At 41.9% G+C, this 20,966-nt stretch overlaps 1 protein-coding gene across 1 annotated transcript; it reads right to left on the bottom strand.

Moving 5' to 3' along the window:
- Nucleotides 1-4,272: 4,272 nt before the first annotated feature.
- Nucleotides 4,273-13,634, bottom strand: APOBEC1 (apolipoprotein B mRNA editing enzyme catalytic subunit 1). Its single transcript, XM_068560411.1, has 5 exons — nt 13,589-13,634; nt 9,948-9,975; nt 7,723-8,120; nt 6,210-6,328; nt 4,273-5,766 (listed from the first exon to the last, which is right to left on the bottom strand). Exons 1-5 carry the CDS (start codon nt 13,602-13,604, stop codon nt 5,617-5,619), a joined length of 711 nt encoding a protein of 236 aa, XP_068416512.1. The 5' UTR covers nt 13,605-13,634; the 3' UTR covers nt 4,273-5,616.
- Nucleotides 13,635-20,966: the final 7,332 nt, after the last annotated feature.

Here is a 20,966-nt window from a genome sequence, read left to right as displayed (position 1 = left end):
CGCAATGAGAAGCCCATGCTCTGCAACGAAGAGTAGCTCCCGCTCGCTGCAACTAGAGAAAGCCGGCACGCAGCAACGAAGACTCAACGCAGCCAAAAAAATAAAAATAATTTAAAAAAAAAAAGGCTTCCCTGGTGGTGCTATGGTTAAGAATCCGCCTGCCAATGCAGGAGACAAGGGTTCGAGCCCTGGTCCGGGAAGAGCCCACATGCCGCGGAGCAACTAAGTCCGTGCGCCACAACTACTGAGCCTGTGCTCTAGAGCCTGCAAGCCACAACTACTGAACCCACGTACCACAACTATTGAAGCCCGTGCGCCTAGAGCCCATGCTCTGCAACAAGAGAAGCCACTGCAATGAGAAGGCTGTTCACCTCAACAAAGAGTAGCCCCCGCTCACAGCAACTAGAGAAAGCCCGCTCACAGCAACAAAGACCCAACACAACCAAAAATAAATAATTAAAAAAAAAAAAAAAAAAAGAATTCCAACCCAGACCCTTTGCATCTGGAGTCTGCGCTCTTTATCACTTCACCATACTTTCTCTTTTGAGACCCTTTCACCTGGAAGGGCCATCCTTGTCCCTCTGATTTATCTAAAGATTACCTGTGGGTAACATGTGCCATGCTTTTGGCCACTCTGTCTATATTTGGGGGATTTCCCACCTCAAGAGTGGAAGGCAGGGACTTCCCTGGTGGCGCAGTGGTTAAGACTCCCCATTCCCAATGCAGGGGGTCCGGGGTTCGATCCCTCAATCCCTGGTCAGTGAACTAGATCCCACCTGCATGCCACAACTAAGGAGCCGGTGAGCCGCAACTAAGGAGCCCACCTGCCACAACTAAGGAGCCTGCCTGCCACAACTAAGAGCCGGTGCAACCAAATAAATAAATAAATATTAAAGAACCACGCTGCTAAGTCACTCCCAAATTCCTGATGCAGAAACTGTGAGATAATAAATGTGTCTTGAGTAAGCCACTAGGTTTTGGGGTGATTTGTTATACACCAATAGATAACTAATTCAATAGAGAGAAATGGAAGTTTCTGGCTTCAATCTTCCTTTTCCTTAAGCCATAATCATCCAGATTTTATAGATGTGTAAATTTTTTAAAATTTATTTTTATTTATTTATTTTTGGCTGCTTTGGGTCTTTGTTGCTGCGCACAGGCTTTTCTCTAGTTGCGGCGAGCAGTGTTTACACTTCGTTGTGGTGCACGGACTTCTCACTGTGGTGGCTTCTCTCGTTGCTGAGCACGGGCTCGAGGCGTGCAGGCTTCAGCAGTTGTGGCACACGGGCTCAGTAGTTGTGGCTCACAGGCTCTAGAGCACAGGCTCAGTAGTTGTGGCGCATGAGCTTAGTTGCTCCGCGGCATCTGGGACCTTCCTGGACCAGGGCTCGAACCAGCGTCTCTTGAATTGGCAGATGGATTCTTAACCACTGCACCACAGGGAAGCCCTAGATGTGTAAATTTAAGGCTCAGACAAGTTAATATACTCATTCACGTTTACAGCGTTTAAATGACAGTGCTATGAACATTTTGGGGTTTTCTGACATGCAGACAGTGTTCTTCGTACTCTCTCATGTTAGCTTTAATACCTACAAATAATTTATTTTTTGATAATTGACTGCTATAGACGACAGGTCCTCTATTAGCCACTAACCTAGACACTGTTGATATAAAGGTGGATGAGGCAAATTCAGTGGATTCAGTATGAAGCAGAACTGGGAGATGATAGAATAGTACAGGGATCATTTTGATGAGAGTTGTTGATGTGAGAAGGCTCTGAAGAACAGAAAGTAAAAGCATCAGAAGTATTTTGGCAAGAGAGGAGTTTCAATATTGAGAAAATGTATATCTACCTCCGAGATTAGTCAAGGGTCAAACCAGATTTATCTTTCTTCTAGAAATATAGTGATCATAGGCATATAATTATTTAATGTTGTCTATTTGTTTCAAATTTTAGGTCCTTCCTATATTGTCCCATAATTTTATCATGTAGTTCTTACGTTGCTTATCATTCATATTTTTATGACTTATCCATACCAACTTCCCAAATCATAAATTTAATAGTCAAATTAGTAAAAACTTTTAAAGCAAGAATAAAATGACAAAAGGTAAGGGATTGGGGTGCTGAGCTTGGAGGAATACATTCCATATGAGACAAAGCAACAGATGTAGTATATGAAACTTGGCTCTCAGCCTCCTGAGAACTAAAACAAAGGAGTCTTCACATAGCACAGGGAGACTGGCTTGATGCTCTGTGACCACCTAGAGGGGTGGGATAGGGAGGGTGGGAGGGAGACGCAAGAAGGAGGAGATATGGGGATATATGTATATGTATAGCTGATTCACTTTGTTATACAGCAGAAACTAACACACCATTGTAAAGCAATTATGCGCCAATAAAGATGTAAAAAAAAAAAAAAATTAATGGTTTGTGGGACTTCCCTGGTGGTCCAGTGGTTAAGACTCCGCGCTTCCAATGCAGGGGGCGCGGGTCGGGGAACATCCCCGGTCGGGGAACAAAGACTTCACATGCCACATGGCCAAAAACAAAAAAAGTAATGGTTTGCACTATTCTTCCTGTATAATAAAAGAAAATACATGTGAGAAATTGCATCCTGTCTTTGAAGGGTTTTTTTCCTAATATCCATTTTTCATAAGAACGAGTAAGTGGTATCTTTCGCAACAGTTGTTTTTATTTCTTTTCTTTTCTTTTTTTTGGCCTTGCAGCAAGGCCCCCAGCAGCACAAAGCAGAGAGTCCATGGGGTCCTAACCACTGGACCACCAGGGAATTCCCATCACAGCAGTTTTTAAATATGCATAGACAGTCTTCAAACAGACATCTAATAAGGTGCCAGCCCCTACTTATGCCCCCCAGAGAAGACTGCCTTATCCCCATGCCAACCCAGGAAGGCAAGCCAGGCAAATGACTGACCAGCCTTAGGCCATTATGAAAAGCGATCATGTTTTGGTTACCAGCATATCCTGAATGCCAAGGAAAGGAAAAAAAAAAAAAAAAAGCACACTGCCTTTCAGTTTCATTTCTGCCGTGGTATTGCCTATCTGACCCTGGCCATAATGTTTCTGTTTCCTAGTTTCCTCCTTGTACAGACACGTCATGTGTTCACCAAACCCCATTTCCTCTTCTTCCAGGGCACATGGCTAGACTGTGTTTTGTAGCCTCCCTTAAAGCTGGGTGGGGTCACTGGTCTGATTTTGGCTTACAGGAGTCAGGTCAGAAGTGACGTTTGCCATTTCCAGTCCTTGATTCTAAAAAAAACCCTTTCACACTGCTTTAATGCTTTCCTTCTCTGTGTGCCTCTGTCTCTCTCTCTCTCTCCTGTGGGCCTGCTGAGTGTAGAGAATTCAGCAGAGGACTCCAAGGCCATAGGAGATGGCGGAGTCACCAGATGGTAGAAAATGAGGTCCCTGTGTAACTGCAGGGAACAAAAACACTCCACCTAAATGGCATTAGCCTTGCAACGGGAGTGAGAAATAACCCTTTTCTGTATTTAGATGCTACTTTGTCCTTTGTTTCCCTTTAGCGTCTTCTGAGAAATTGGCTCCATGTAATTATTTGTCCTGAAGTCACAGCAAATGTCCCTACAGGTCAAATCCAAAGACGGCCTCCGATGATTCTCATCTCCTGGGATTCAAGTCCTTGTGTGGTTCCCCCCACCCAGCATTGAATTGTAGCTGGCCAGTGTGACCCAAGAACACTGCAGAAGAAATAGTGTACGATTCCAAGACATGGCAATTTCTGCCCTGGTCTGTCTTAGGCCACTTGCCCTGTAGGAAGCCAGCCACAAAGTCATGAGGACTTTTAAGCAGCCCTGTGCAGAGGCCTACATGATGAAAAACTGAGACTTCCCACTATCCACGGGTGCCCACTCGCAGCCACGTGTGTGTGCCACCTGGGAAGCACATTCTGTAGCCTCTATCAAGGCTGGAGATGACTGCAATCCTGGCTGACAGCTTGGCAGCAACCTCCTAAGATATCCTGAGACACCAATACACTAAGTGACTCCTGAATTCCTGACCCAGAGAAACTGTGACATAGTAAATATTTATTGTTGTTTTAAGCCTGCAAAGTAGTGGGGTAATTTGTGATATAGCATTAGACAACACTATCCGTGATACTGTTATTTGTGAAAATTTCTATACTCTTTTGTTTTAATCTCTTTTTTCCCCCCAGTATTATTGAACATAATTGAGACATAACATTGTGTAAGTTTTTTTTTATTAATTAATTTATTTGTTTTTATTTTGGGCTGTGTTGGGTCTTCGCTGCAATGCGTGGGCTTCTCATCATCATGGCTTCTCTTGTTGCAGAGCACGGGTTCTAGGCGCGTGGGCTTCAGTAGTTGTGGCCCACGGGCTTAGTTGCTCCGCAGCATGTGGAATCTTCCCAGACCAGGGATCGAACCTGTATCCCCTGCATTGGCAGGCGGGTTCTTAACCACTGCGCCACCAGGGAAGCCCAACTAAGTTAAGGTGTACAACGTAATGATTTGATATATGTATATATTGCAGAATGATTATTACAATAAGGTGAGTTAGCACGTTCATCACCGCACAGACTTACACCTCTTTGTGTGTGGTAAGAACATTTAAGGACTACTCTTAGAAAATTTCAATTGCACAATTATAAACTATAATCATCATGCTGTACCTTATATCCCCAGAATTTGTTCATCTTAAAACTGAAAGTTTGTCCGGGAATTCCCTGGCGGTCCAGTGGTTAGGACTCTGCGCTCTCACTGCCGAGGGAGGGCCGGGTTTAATCCTTAGTCGGAGAACTAAGATCCCACCTGGCAACCACTGATCTTGTCTCTTTCCATGAGGTCAGTTTTTTTTTGTTTTTTTTTTTAAGAGTCCACATATTAGTGAGATCATATAGTATTTCTGTCTCTGACTTATTTCAAATAGCAAAATGCCTTCAAGTTTCTTCTATGTTGTTGCAAAGGGCAGGATTTTCTTCTTTTTTATGGCTATATAATATTCCATTGTGTGTGTGTATATATGTATATATACCACATCTTCTTTATCCATTCATCTGTTGGTGGATACTTAGATTGTTTTCATGTCTTGGCTATTGTAAATAATGCTACAATGAACACAGAAGTGCAGATATTTCTTTGAGAAAATGATTTCATTTCCTTCAGATACATAAGGATTGCTGTGGCTGTTCAGGGTCTTCTGTTGTTCCATATGAAATTCAGGATTTTTCTTTCATTTCTGTAAAAAATGCCATTGGAATCTTGATAGGGACTGCATTGAATTTACAGATGGCTTTGTATAGTAGGGACATTTTAACAGCATTAATTCTTCCATCCATGACCATGGGATGTCTTTCCATTTATTTGTGTCTTCTTCAATCTCTCTTGTAGATTTCAGTGTACAGATCTTTCACCTCCTCGGTTAAATTAATTCCTAAGTACTTTATCATTTTTCATGCTACTATAAATGGGATTTTTAAAAAAATTTCTTTTCCAGATAACATGTTGTTAGTGTATAGAAATGCAAACTTAAAATTTCTCGATTCTAATGGTACTCACTCTTTAGTGGGCCATCAGTTCCTGTTCATGAAACAGTATATACACAAGAAATCATTCTATTCATCTCCAAGTCACAGGAAGTTGTATCAGCCCTGTACCCAAAAGGATATGGGGTGGAATCATTTGGTAATGGCAATTTTGAGGAATAAGTCTGAACCAGGTCAGCTGATTCTGACATCTTCTTGAAATCTTTAAACAGGGAGGAAGACCCTGAAATAAAGAAGTTAGGATAATATTTCATAAACATTTCAAAACATCATTTGAAAGACCACTGAACTACTTGCAAGAGAATACAAATGGGACACCTACATCCCTTCAATAAGATGACACACACCAATAAGGGAAAGAAGAATATGTGCAATTCGTTGCAACAAGTATGTGCTGTAACAACAACAGTAATGATGATGACGAAATCTAACTACTATGGAGTCCACATACATCTTAGACCAGCTTATCCGTTCCTTTCTCCCACTTATTTCCCACAAAGAGATTGTCTTGTTCTCACATTTTTAAAGATGTCAGGTAAATAACTAAATGTCAATATAAATGGCAAAGTGATGGTGAGAAGTGTATGTGTCAACATAATCAGGAGAGAAGTTTGAAGATGGATGCTTCTTTTTGCAGCAGAATCTTTTTCCCTTATAGTAACTTACTAGAATTATGCAGTGGAGTTCCAGTGCATACAGCCTCATCCACAGAGGGGGGTATCTTGGCCAGTGAGCTTCTTTCCCAGGTGGGTAGTTGACAAAATTCCTCCAGCAGTAATCATACTCTAAGGAAACACAAATCTTGGTTCACTCAACACATACAACAGAAAGTTAAAGAGAGCCCAACTTGGGACTTCCCTGGTGGCGAAGTGGTTGAGAATCCACCTGCCAATGCAGGGGACACAGGTTCAAGCCCTGATCCAGGAAGATCCCACATGCCGCAGAGCAACTAAGCCCGTGTGCCACAACTACTGAAGCCTGGGCTGCAGAGCCTGAGCTCTGCAACAAGAGAAGCCACCACAATAAGCCCATGCACCACAACAAAGAGTAGCCCTGCTCGCCGCAACTAGAGAAAGCCCGTGTGCAGCAACGAAGACCCAACAACAAAGACCCAATGCAGCCAAAAATAAATTTAAAAAAAAATAAAAGAGAGCCCAACTTAAAAATAATAAAAATTATAATAATTATTATTATTAAATAATAATACTATGGGGCTTCCCTGCTGGCGCCGTGGTTAAGAATCCGCCTGCCAATGCAGGAGACATGGGTTCAAGCCCTGGTCCGGGAAGATCCCACATGTCGCGGAGCAACTAAGCCCGTGCACCACAACTACTGAGCCTGCGCTCTAGAGCCCGTGAGCCACAACTACTGAGCCGGCGCGCCTAGAGCCCGTGCTCCGCAACAAGAGAAGCCACCACAATAAGAAGCCCGTGCACCGCAACGAAGAGTAGCCCCCACTCTCCGCAACTAGAGTAAGCCCGCACACAGCAACGAGGACCCACCACAGCCAAAAATAAATTAATTAATTAATTTATTTTTTTAAAAGTACCATATATAAAATCCCTCTGGCCTATTTACTGCTGGAGAAGGGCTAGACTCTTCCAGAATCCCTTAAAGGAACTCAGCAGTTCATTTGAAGATGGCACAGAGGCCACAGTGACAGGAGTGGGGAAAGGAGTCATATCTTTTTTTTTTTTTTTTTTTAATTTTTATTTATTTACTTATTTTTAATTTATGGCTATGTTGGGTCTTCGTTTCTGTGCGAGGGCTTTCACTAGTTGTGGCAAGTGGGGGCCACTCTTCATCGCTGTGCGCGGGCCTCTCACTATCGCGGCCTCTCTTGTTGCGGAGCGCAGGCTCCAGACGCGCAGGCTCAGTAATTGTGGCTCACGGGCCCAGCCACTCCGCGGCATGTGGGATCCTCCCAGACCAGGGCTCGAACCCGTGTTCCCTGCATTAGCAGGCAGATTCTCAACCACTGCACCACCAGGGAAGCCCAGGAGTCATATCTTTGATGCTTTCCTTGCTATGAATTTCAGACCTGGTCCTTTCTCCTGTTATCTTGGACTTTTACTTCTGAGACTTCTGGTCTGGGGTAATCAGTCTCCTGGCCTAGAAACATACCACCACCACCACAGTCTCTAATAAAGACTTAAGATTCCTGGTTTATTGTTTTCACCTGGGGGTCCCATAATCTGGATAGTCACACCACTGTGAATCAGGTCTCTGAGTCCTTGCCGGTTTTGCGGATCCATGTGCTGGAAGAGCCGTGCTACATAAATAACCAGGGTCACTCTAGGATGTTGATTCAAAAATTCCCGAATAGCCTTGGCACATTCCCAGCAGGGACTCCAGGACAAGAACCAGGTGATGCAGCAGCTGACGGATGGGGGAAAATGTCTTTCTGAAGTAATTTTTTCTATAAAATTGCATTCAACATGCTTGGTGGTGTTCTTGCCCGAGTGTCGCCAGACCTTCTGCCTCTTGCCCCACTTGATTTCATAGAGCAGACAGGCCTCTTTACAGAGTTCTCGGGGGTCAAAGGAGACTTCAAATTCCCAGGGTTCAATTCTTCTCCTGAAATATAAAAAAGCACCCCTGTGTTGTTATGTCATCATTTGAGGGACCCAAGAAATAATTTCATCTTCTCCTTCTGGATCAGGCAGATCTAAAACATGACATCTCAGGGACTTCCCTTGTGGTCCAGTAGGTAAGACTGCTTGCTCCCAATGTAGGGGCCGGGGTTCGATCCCTGGTCAGGGAACTAGATCCCGCATGCATGCCGAAACTAAGAGCCCGCATGCCCCAACTAAAGATCCCGCGTGCCGCAAATAAGACCCTTCACAGCCTAAATAAATAAATAAATATTTAAAACGTGACATCTCAGGAAACTTTTTTTTTTTTTCTATTCTGTATCTCAAAGTTATCTGGGGAGATCCGTTTGGATTATTAGAGTTTCTCTCACAAACATAGTGAAGAGATTTTTCCCAACTCCTGTTATTTGGTTACCACTCTCTCTACCATTGCTTGGTGGTCTTGAATTCAGGTATAAGTGTGTCCTTGTTCCTCTTTTAAACTTTTCTCATTATATTCTAATCTTATTTTATTTTATTTTATTTCTTTTACTTTACTTATTTTTGGCCATGCTGTGAGGCTTGCAGGATCTTATTTCCCCAACTAGGGATTGAACCCAGGCCCTCGGCAGTGAAAGCGCCGAGTCCAAACCACTGGACCACCAGGGAATTCCCTCTAATCTTTCTATCTCACACTTAGAGGTGACCTGTCCCACTCATTAATCTTCACTATTCCTCAGTGGACTCTAGCTAGATTTTTTTCAGGTGTGGAAGCCTCAAATTGCCAAGAGGATTCTATTACCAACTCTGATAAGAGACTAATTTAGCCTCAGGATTCTTCCACATTCAATTCTGTATACTATTTCCTCATAAGAAAGAAATTCAAATTTCTCTCAAGGGCATCTTTAGATACCCACCCTCATTGCGGGTCAAAGCTGTGACTCAGAATTATGCTGAGGACTCTTCTTTGCAATATGGTTGAGTCATAAGTTTATTACATCCTCATATTTTCCACTCATTCCTAAAGAATCACTTTGTTTATTATGTAAATCAATCCTTCCACCCATCATGAGATAATATGTTCCCTGACAAAAGTCTCCCTGTTATAAAAATAGGTCTAGGCGCCAGGGAGGCAAGACCCAGCCTCCCCAGATGCCTTTACTTGTTTTTGTTTTTTTTTGAAAACTGTGCAAAATGTTCATTTATTATGTACATCATTCTACAAACATTTATTGAGAATCTAGTATATGCTCTGCTATGTGTTCTAGAACCTGGGGATACAGCCATGAACAAAATAAAACCAATCTCTGCTCTCCTGGAGCTTCAAAAAAAAAAAAAAAATAGGTGTAGGGAATTCCCTGGTGGTCCAGTAGTTAGGACTCCGCGCTTCCACTGCTGGGGAGCTGGGTTCAATCTCTGGTCGGGGGACTTAGATCTCTGAAACCCAGGTGGTGTGACCAAAAAAAAAAAAAAAATGTCTAGAAAATGGCATAGAGTATAGAATAAGAAGATGAAATCAAAGTGACAAATGAGTTCACTGGACTTTCCACTATTGCCTATGAAAACCTGTGATTTAAAGAGAGAAAAACAATAGTAAGACGATAACAGAACAAAGCTGGAAGGTAATTTTTTTCAACAGAAACCAAAAGCCATAGGAGCAAAGATATAGAAAGCAATAATAATCATAGAGAATAGAGTTAGAAAAGGCAAAAGAAAGAATGGGAGCATGGAATAAGTAAGGAACAATAAGGAAAGCTATAGTCTTCCAGCTCTTAAATATCCATCTATTCTTGGTTGAATTAAATGTACACTATGATAGTATAATTCTTACCTCAAGGTAGCATCTCCAGCTGAAGGACCTGTTGACCAACAGATGATCATGTCAGATAACACCCATATACGAATTGAATTACTAAGAAAAAATGCTCTATTCTTCAAACCCACAAACCGTTATCAGAAAATGCAGTTAAAAGATTTTCTCCTGGGACTTCCCTGGCGGTCCCATGGTTAAGACTCCCCACTTGTTTCCACTGCAGGGGGTGAGGGTTGGATGCCTGGTTGGGGAACTAAGATCCCTCAAGCTACGTGGGCAAAAAAAAAAAAAAATCTCTCCTGCATTAATTGGATTGGACAAGGTCATTGCATCAAGAAAAGCAAGATTTTTAAGGGCTCTACTGAAATTTATTTGCCCAATATCAAACCAGGTAATCCTCTTTAAGGCTCCAAAAAGAAAGGGGGAAAGTCACCCTTCAGAGGATCTTAGGTGTAAATTATGTGCCCCCATAGAATCCTGTACTTCCTTCCTCATAGCAATGATCATGTTGTATTATGATTGCTTAATTACATGCCTATAGTAACACATGTGTAAGTTATGTGAGATATGGATTATACATATCTTGTTTCAGACCCTATCACACTGCCTGAAACATGTTGGTTAGCAATAGATACCTATTGAACAAATGAATGAAATTCATCACTATCCACTACAGATTATTAACAGTACTCTGCAGAGGAACTGGATCCCTCATACGTTGCTGGTGGGAATACAAATTGGCATAGCCACTCTGGGAGACAGTTTGCAGCTTCTTAGAAAAAAATCTAAAAATGCAACTACCATGCAACCCAGAAATTGCCCTGCTGGGCACATGTCTCAGAGATAGGAAAACTTAGGTTCACACAAAAGCCTGTACACAAATGTTCATATCAGCTTTATTTGTAATATCAAAAACTGGAATGAGCTCAGATGTCCATGAAGTTTGAGACACTGAGTATAAGGTTCCCACCTGATACCCCTTCTTGGTGGGTCAAAGAGAGACACAAAATTCACTGCTCCCTCTGAGGGTGAAGTGGCTGCCCTGTCTCCCAGCCAAACCTTATCTCTGAGGAGCAATTTTTGAACCACAAGACCTTCAAAACAGAAGATGCCAAGGCTGTGTGTGTATGTGTGTGTGTGTGTGTGTGTGTGTGTGTGTGGTGAGGGGTCCAGATTGTGTCACTGAAGCATAACAATTATTTTGGTCTGAAGACATTTGAAAATAAACTCCCCTCCATGCCCCCCAACCCCACAATCCCTTATTTTCCTACAGGCAGAGCCTCCCAAAAGAACTCAAAGGAAATCAATTGTCATAAATCCTGTCCTTTGGGGCAACCAGGGGAGATTGACTCTTACCAATTGAGACACCCACTCAGACATTGTCACGAACTAGTCTGTCTCCATCTATTCTCCTAACGGCCCGTCTATCTTTCCTAAAAGTCATTTGTTTTCCCATTAGTGTTCTTCTCCCTCTCCACTTCTTCTATTAAGATGGTATATAAGCCATTTTAATTCTAACCGAAGTCCTTGAGTCACATTTTTGTGAATCCCTCTGTGTAATTTTGTCTTTTTTTTTTTTTTGCTAATCTGTCTTTTGTCGGTTTAATTTGCAGTGCCCCCTCCCAGAACAAAATCTAAGAGGGTAGAGGAAAAGATTTTCTTCCTAAACAATGTGTGTGTGTGTGTGTGATGTCTATTTGTGCATTTGTACTAAATGGAGAGAGACTGTGTATGGCACACTTTCCTGTAGGTGGAAAATGGTTCTAGCTGGGGTGTGAGACCGAAAAGATAAATCAGCAAGATATATAGGAAAGAGGACAGAGTCAGTAAATACTATCCTAAGTGTAACATGAAGAATAAACCTCTCATCCTTAGAAGAATATGCAGGGAATCTGACATGAGATGGAGGAGAAAGGGGATGGCTAACACCTTGGAATGGGCACTTCTCAGACCTTACTTCAGATTGGGGCCTTTGGGACTTCCCTGGCGGTCCAGTGGTTAAGACTTCGCCTTTCAATGCAAGGGGTGAGAGTTCTTTCCCTGGTCAGGGAGCTAAGATCCCACATGCCTCGCGGCCAAAAAAACAAAACGTAAAACAGAAGCAACATTGTAACAAATTCAATAAAGACTTTAGAAATTGTCCCCATCAAGGGACTTCCCTGGTGGCGCAGTGGTCAAGAATCAACCTGCCAAGGCAGGGGACACAGGTTTGAGCCCTGGTCCAGGAAGATCCCACATGCCGCCTAGCAACTAAGCCCGTGCGCCACAACTACTGAGCCTGCACTCTAGAGCCCGCGAGCCACAACTACTGAAGCCCGCACGCCTAAAGCCCGTGCTCCTCAACAAGACAAGCCACCGCAATGAGAAGCCCGCACACCGCAACGAAGAGTAGCCCCCCCTCGCCGCAACTAGAGAAAGCCCGCGTGCAGCAACGAAGACCCAACACAGTCAAAAATAAATAAGTAAATAAACAAAACAAAACGAAAACAAAAAGAAAACCCCAAATTGGGGCATTTGAACCAGCTGGTCTACTCAGCGGGGGCCTTGTAGAAACAGAGGCCATACCTATATGAGGAGGTGAACCAGCAGTGAGAACATCAGAAAGAGAGATTGAGATACATTCTCAGTATCTACACATGTGGTGCCAGGCAAGAACACTAGCTACATGACTTGGGGTGGTTTGAGGGATAAAACATACCACCTTCAAGGGAAATTACCCAGATATTTCAATTAAATAAAGTCTTTACACTTTTCCCCAAAATACCAGTCACAAGAGAATTTTAATAGAGGGAAAATATAATGGAGAAAAAATATTGATTCTTGAAACCTGACTGACACCTGCATTTTGTCTTATCACATGATGCCCACACTCTTGCAACAGTCTTTTCACTGGCCTCCTTTCTTCCTGTCTTTTCTGCTTTCAGTCAAGAAGGCATCAGAATGAGAAGCCTGTGCACTGCAACGAAGACCCAATGCAGCCAAAAATAACTAAATAAATAAATTTATTAAAAACAAACGAACAAATTTGCTTTCTAATCTCACTGCAGATTGTTTCCAAAAACTCTTCTCTATCTTAACCAATTTATTCTTTATATTCCACACACAATCTTTGTAAATTCTCTTAAACTCTCAGTGTCAATCAACCTGGAATCTCCTCCTCTTTGCCAATTCAAATTCTGCTCTTTCAGGATCCAGTTCAAATCCCACCTCATCTGAAAGTCATTACCTTCCACAACCTGAAGTGTTTTTCCTCTCCCACGAATTTTTCTAACATTAAGTAACGGAACCTTAACTTATCCATTAACTTGCCCTTGTGCTATCACTTCTGCTGTTATTTTAAACTTTTATTTAACAGTTGTATTTTTTTTACTTAATTTTTTATTATGGTGAAACAAGCATTGCTTTAGTGCCATCTGATCAAAATCATTTTTGGATGTGAACAGTTGGCATTAATAATAACAACAACAATAATAATAAATCCTGTTTAAGAATATTAATATATTAATAAATAGGAAAGTTGGAAAATGTCCAAGGATACAAACAGAAGCAGGACACATATACACGCACACACACACACACACACACACACACGCAAGCACACACACAGAGTTTTTGCATCTTTCAAGAATCTGTAGCTTTCAGGCCCCCGTCCATTTTACCTCTGTCAGAAGCCATGCTGCACTGTCATTGGACTTTTTCCTCTGGAGCTATATATTGTGCTAATTGCTGCTGCCAGCAACCTGCCCGAACATTGTTTCTGCAGGTGTGACCACTGCCACCTGTTTGGGCAGAGGATGACTCATTCCTGAGTCTCAGGCAGATACTGGGTATCTAGACTGCACAGACAGCAGATGAAGAGGGAAGTTGCTGGGGGTTGATAAGAAAGCCTATGATGCAGATAATTAATTCTGTAGCATAATTCATTGAGAACATCCAAATTTCAAAGTTCTTGCGTCATAACTCAGAACGCAGGAACACTTCCCTTTAAAGTTAAAGCAAGACTGACCCATCATTCTTTATTGGAAAAAAGAGAGGAAGAAGAAAGGGAAGAGAGAACTGGCCTGTTTCCGTGACTTGAATGTTTTCATTGTTACCTAGTGAAGACAGTGAGGCCTTGCCCTTTAGCTATTATTCATTTATTTCTAACTTCCCCTTACTTTGCTCTTTGCCCTAGATTCTGTTGGAAAGGGGAAGAGCACGATTAGAAGCAAAAGCAAAAGGACTTTGGTCTCTGAGTCAGGTAATTAGTGTACAAGTTTCGGGTGATTTCTCTTGCTTCTCGGAAGCTAAGGTAAAGGTTAAGCCCAGTCCACTTCCACTTTTTTTCTTCCTTGAGAAAAGGAATACTATCCTCCCTATTGCCATTGTCTCCTGTTGCCTGAACCCTGAGTCAATCTCCTCCGGGTTTGAGCACACACACTCCCAGAACTGAGGTCGCTCTCAAGACCTAAGCCTCCCTCTAGGGTCTCAAATCTAGAGCCCCTGAACTCTGAGTCTCAAATTCAACGAACCCTACACCTGATCCCTAAATATAAGACTTTCCTTCATCATGAAATCAAGCTGGAGCCTGGACAAGATGAGGCAGTTGTTTGGAGTGGCAGGTGATACTGTTGAAGAAGGGGCAGAAGTTCCTCATCATAAGTAAAGGTCCTTCAGGGACTTCCCTACTGGCATAGTGGTTAAGAATCTGCCTGCCGATGCAGGGGACACGGGTTCGATCCCTGGTCCAGGAAGATCTCACATGCCGCGGAGCAACTAAGCCTGTGCGCCACAACTGCTGCGCTACAGCTACTGAAGCCCGCATGCCTAGAGCCCGTGCTCCGCAACAAGAGAAGCCACCTCAATGAGAAGCCCGCGCACCGCAACGAAGAGTAGCCTCTGCTCACTGCAACTAGAGAAAGTCTGCACAGCAACGAAGACCCAACGCAGCCAAAAATAAATAGATAGATAAATTTATTAAAAAAAAAAAAAAAAAAGTCCTTCAGAAGCCAAGTGTTTCAGTGAGGCATGTGTGGTGGGTAGGATAACGGCCCCCCCAAAGGTGTCCACCTTCGAATCCCTGGAACCTATAAATATGTTACCTTACAATAGCATAATGGACTGTGCAGTTGTGATAAATGTGATTAAGTTAAGAATCTTGAGGTGAGAAGATTATCCTGGATCATCTGGCTGGTCTCAATCTAGTCTCAAAGACCCTTATAAAAGGGAGGCAGAGTCAAAGTCAGAAAAGGACATGTGAAAAAGATGTGTCAGGGGTGAGGAGAAAAAAAAAAAAGAGAAGATGTGTGATGTGGTATTGGCTGAAGAGGGCCATGAGTCGAGGAATGAGGACAGCCTCTAAAAGCTGGACAAGGCAAGGAAATGATTCTTCCCTAGAGTCTCCTAGAAGAATGCTCCCCTTTTGACACCTTGAGTTCAGCCCAGTGATACCCTATTTTGTGCTTCTGATTTCCAGAGCTGTGAGATAGATAAGTTACATGGTTTTACACCACTAAGTCTGTGGTCATTTGTTACAGCAGCAATAGGAAACTAATACAGCAAGACAGACTCTGGAGAGGCACATATGTAATAGGTAAGGCCGTATATAATTTGAGTTAGTTTCTACTAGAACTCCTACTGAATGCTTGATCCATCTTCTGTATTATTTTAGGAAATTCAGAACTAACACATGTGATAGACTGTCATGCATTCATCATGTGTAAGAGAGGTCGAAGATAATCAACTATAAAATGTAACTATTCAGTTTAGATCAGTGTCCTGTTCCTGTTACGCATTTTTTAAAATGCATACCTATACCTTTGTATCCACTCCACAATCAAGATATTTAAGCTTCTCATCACCCAGAAAATTCCCCTGTGTCTGTTTGCAGTCCTTCCTCCTACTCCGTCCTAGGCAAACACTGATATTTCTGTCACTAAAGATTAGTTTAGACTGTTCTATAATATCATACAAATGGAATCATATAATGTGTAAGCTTTTATGTTTGCTTTTGTGAAATAAAATTCATATTTATGACGAGACAAGAAAAATTTAAACATAAAATTTCTTCTCTGTCCTTTGGCCTCCCCTCTTGCCCCACTGTGCATTGTGTATCCACCTTATGCATTGACCAAACCTCCCCCATCAGCAGGAATACCTGCTCAACCATAAACAGCAACATTCTCCTAGCAACAACAAGACAACTCCTTCAAAGATAACATTCCTTCTTGATGTTGTAAAGGATCACAAGACCCACCCAAGACAATGGTGCTTAAATCTGGATTAGGTAAACTGTCAATACCTCATTTAATGTACAGTCTTCTGTCTCAAAAAAGGTTACATAAACTGTATTTTGACTTCTTTTTTTTTTTTTTTTTCTAGTGCCGAGTAGCCAGTGAGATCGTAATTCCCCGACCTGGGATAGAACCCATGCCCCCCAAACCCATGCCCACCCCCTGCAGTGGAAGCACGGAGTGTTAACCACTGGACTGCCAGGGAAATCCCAGACTGTGTCTTGACTTCTAACGGGTGGAAGTTCTCAGAGCTTTCTGAGATGCTCTTCTGGGTTAAAATCCTCGCATTTGCCTCAAATAAAATTTTGCAATTCTTTCTTAGATTGACTGATAAATTTTTCATCGACGCTTTTTTTGCTCAGCTATCCTGTGAAATTAATCTACATGATTAGGTGTATCAGTGGTTCATTTCTTTCTGTTGCTGAGTGGAATTCCATCATATGGGTATGCTACAATTTGTTTATTCATTTATCCTTTGGTGGACCTAGGGTTATTTTCCAATTTTAGGCTATTGTGAATAAAGATGATACGAACATTTGTGTACAATTCTTTGTGTAGGAGTTTCTTTTTTCTTCTCTTGGTCAAAGAACCTGGGAGTAGAATTGCTAGATCAAATAGGTAAGTGTGTATTTAACTTTTAAGAAAATGCTGGACAGTTATAACAGCTTACATTCCGACCAGGAGGAAATGAGTGTTCCAGTTGCTTGATATCCTTACCAACACTTGGTAATGTCAGCCTTTCTGGTTGCAGTAATTTCTGTGGGTATGTGGATTTTAATTTGTATTTTCCTGATGATTAATGATGTTGAGCATCTTTTCATGTGCTTGTTAGTTATTTATATATCTTCTTTTCTGAAGTCTGTTTGAGTATTTTGTCCATTTTTTAATTTTATTTTTGTCTCCTTACTGAGCTGTAAGAATTCTTTATATATTGTGGACACCATTCCTTTGTCATATCTTTATATATATCTTGCTAAGTTTCTGGCTTGACTTGTCATTTCCTTAATGGTGTCTTTTGAGGAACAGATGTTCTCAATTTTTATGAAGTTCAATTTATCAGTTTTCTTTTTATGGTTAGTGCTTCTTAGATCTTGTCTACAAAATCATTACCTACTCAAAGGACACGAAGATATTCTCCTATATTTTCTTCTAGTACTCATAGTTTTGGTTTTAGCTTTTCCATTAGGTCTGCAATCCATTTTTTTCTTAAAGGAACATTTATTTATTTATTTATTTTGGCTGCATTGGGTCTTCGTTGCTGCACATGGGCTTTCTCTAGTTGCAACGAGCGGGGGCTACTCTCCGTTGCTGTGCGCGGGCTTCTCATTGTGGTGGCTTCTCTTGTTGCGGAGCATGGGCTCTAGGCGTGCAGCCTTCAGTAGTTGTGGCACACTGGCTCAGTAGTTGTGGCTCACGGGCTCTAGAGCGCAGGCTCAGTAGTTGTGGCACTGGGCTTAGTTGCTCCGCAACATGTGGGATCTTCCCGGACCAGGGATCGAACCCTTGTCCCCTGTGTTGGCAGGTGGATTCTTAACCACTGCGCCACCAGAGAAGTCCTGCAATCCATTTTCTGAGCTTGTGGTGTGATGTAAGAGGGTTGGTTTTTGTCCATGTGGATATTATATTAATCAGCTAGGGCTGCCATAATCAAATCCCACAAACTGGGGGCTTAAACAATAAAAATTTACTTTCTCAGAGTTCTGGAGGCTAGAAGTTCAAGATCAAAGTTCCAACCAATTTGGTTTTTTGTGAGAACTTCCTTACTTGTAAACACTGCCTTTTTGCTGTGCACTCACCTGACCTTACCGTGTGTGTGTGTGTGTGTACCCTGCAGGGGCGGGGAGCTCTCTTCTGATGAGGACACTAACCCTATCAGATCAGGGCTCCACCCTCATGAGCTCATTTAAGTTTAATTACTGTCTCAGAGGCTCCCATTTCCAAATATAGCCACACTGGCTGTTAGGGCTTCAACATAACAATCAAGGGGTACCAAACATTCAGCCCGTAACAGATATCTATATCATTTTCCCCACATGGATAACTGGTTTTGGTAGCACCATTTGTTGAAAAGACTGTACTTTCCCCATTGAATTGCCTTGGCACCTTTATTGAAATCAGTTGATCACATATGTGTAAATTCATTTTTGAAATCTCTCATTCCATTGATCTATATGTCTATAATTATGCTTATATCACAGTTATAATTATTATAGATTAATAATGTCTTTTTATGTTGGGTTAAATACAATATTATTATTATTGGGGTATAGTTGCTTTACAATGTTGTGTTAGTTTCTGCTGTACAGTGAAGTGAATCAGCTGTGTGTATACATATTTCCCCTCCCTCTTGGACCTCCCTCCCACACACCCCCCCATCCCACCCACCTAGGTAGGTCACCATGGAGCACCGAGCTGAGCTCCCTGCGCTACACAGCAGGTTCCCACTAGCTATCTGTTTTACACATGGCAGTGCACATATGTCAATCCCAATAACCCAGTTCATCCCAATCCCCCCACCCCGCTGTCCACACATCCGTTCTCTACGTCTACATCTCTCTTCCTGCCCTGCAAAATCAGGTAGTATACATTCTGATTTCCCCAGATTGCTTTGGCTATATAAGTTCTAGTTTGTCATTGTCTACAAACATGCCTGCTGCGGTTTTGATTGGTATTGTGTTGAATTTATAGATCAACTTGAATAGAATTGAAACATTAAGACATTGTGTGTTCTAAATCTCAAACATGCTATATTCTTTCAGTTATTTAAGGATTGATTTCACTTAGCAATGTTTTGTGATATTCAGTGTGTGTATTGTATAGTTTATTAAATTTATCCCTTAATATTTCATGGTTTTAATTTGATTGTAAGTGGGATTGGTGTTTTGTTTTTTTGTTTTTGTTTTTTTTCCTAACCCTTCATTGATAGTATATAGAAACAGAATTGATTTTTGTATATTGACCGTGTAACTTTTGGGAAGAAATTTTCCTTTACTTTTTTTAGGTTCTTCTGGCTGGTCTAAGAATTACATTGACATGAGACAGATAACAGGAGAAAATCAAACAAAGTTTGATAACATGTATACATGGGAGAGACCCAGGAAAACTGAGTAACCCGTCAAAATGGTTGAAACCCTGACCTTAAATACCATCTTCAGCTAAAGACAAAAGAAGATGTTGCGGGTAGTGGTTTGGGACCTCAAAGTGGAGGAAGGCAATTCACATGGAAATGAAAAAGCCAATGGTAAACAAATATTTGCTGGGCTGCCCAGAGACAATGGGACCCAGACTGCACTCTGATCTCCAGGCCCTGCCGAGTTTCCCCACCACACTCAGCCCGTACTCTTTGCAGAGATCTCTGGTGACAGCTCTATTCTGGGAACTGGCCCTTTATCTAAATTCTTTAGGCAGCTAAGGGGGAAGGTCAAAGTTTCTTCCTGAGTCTTTTGGGCCTTGATTGTTTTCAGCTTGAAATAATCCACATGCCAGAGTCATTTTAGGGTGGCAAATTTTGCTCCCCTACATAACCAACCTGTGAACTTGCTAACTTCACTTATTTCTAATTTTTTTTTTGTAGATTTCTTAGGCTTTTCCAAGGATTATGTTGTCTGTAAATAAAGACAATCTTACTTCTTTTCCAACATGTGTGTCTTTTTATTTCTTCTTTTTGCCTTCTCGGAATGGCTAAGGACACCAATAAAATGTTCAATAGAGAAGGTAAGGGACTTCCCTGGCGGCCCAGTGGTTAGGACTCCGCGCTTCCACTGCAGGGGGCTCAGGTTCAATCCCTGGTTGGGGAACTAGGATCCCACAAGCCATCCACTGCATGGCCAAAAAAAGAGAGAGAAGGTAAGAGTGAATATCCTTGCCTTGTTCCTGATCAATTTGAAGATCTAATTGGCTTTATTAAAAGATTCAAAATTGGACAGCATCCCGTCTAGCCAGTCAATAGAAAGGAGCTCCAAAGAGCTACAGAAAAGGAAAGATTTTTAAAAGCAGGGAGGGGGTGGGACAAAGAAATCATAAACAAACAAAAAGGGTTATTTCTGGCAAGGTTACCTTCCTTTGGGGGACAAAAGTGTCTATTAGGCAGATTACTTCACTGGTTCTGACAAGGAAATTCCAGACTGACCTGATATGTTTACATTCCTGGGCAAGGTTGAAACTGCATTTAGCTTAGATAGCTCTCAAGTCTTGGTCTGATGATATGGGCTTAGCACACGTGACTACATTTGGGGCTTATAGTTTCTTTTTCTAACAGGGGAAAGCATTCAGCTATTCTTTTTTTTTTTTTTTGGCTGCGCCGTGTGGCTTGTGGGATCTTAGTTCCCTGACCAGGGATTGAACCTGGCAGTGAAAGCACCGAGTCCTAACCACTGGATAGTCAGGGAATTCCCTTCTCTTTTTATACTTTGAAGCATATGCAAGACCTCTACACAGAAATAAACCCACACATCTACAGTCAATTGATTGTATTTATTTTTTTAAATTTTTAATTGAGGCAAAAAAGTACGTAAGATAAAATTTACTATCTGAAGAGAAGAAATGGTTGCTGAGGGCAAAGGAATGAATACCTGGGTTATATAATAAGGAAAATGCAATATTAATAAACACCTCAGAAACGGCTCAGAGCAAGCGATAATAGTGTCTCTTAGCTCAATTATGCCAGGTATCTGAAAGGGTGAAGCTGCAAGTTTCCTGAGATCACTCCTGCTTTGGGGACCCTGACAAGATCTCCAGTGGAGGCCTGCAAACCTAAGTGGCCTCC

The sequence above is a fragment of the Eschrichtius robustus genome, chromosome 13 (assembly GCF_028021215.1).
Source record: "Eschrichtius robustus isolate mEscRob2 chromosome 13, mEscRob2.pri, whole genome shotgun sequence".
NCBI classification, from domain to species: Eukaryota; Metazoa; Chordata; class Mammalia; order Artiodactyla; family Eschrichtiidae; genus Eschrichtius; species Eschrichtius robustus.
The sequence above is the reverse complement of the archived record's forward strand: the minus strand, read 5'-3'. Positions and strand labels throughout refer to the sequence as shown.

Bases quoted from the DNA above. Each gene is read 5' to 3' on its own strand.
- APOBEC1 (XM_068560411.1), bottom strand. The intron at 8,121-9,947 runs GTAAGAATTATA...TTTATATTTCAG, and splicing joins GCTGGAGATGCTACCTTGAG to GAGAAGAATTGAACCCTGGG. The intron at 6,329-7,722 runs GTGAAAACAATA...GTGTTTCCTTAG, and splicing joins CCAGATTATGGGACCCCCAG to AGTATGATTACTGCTGGAGG.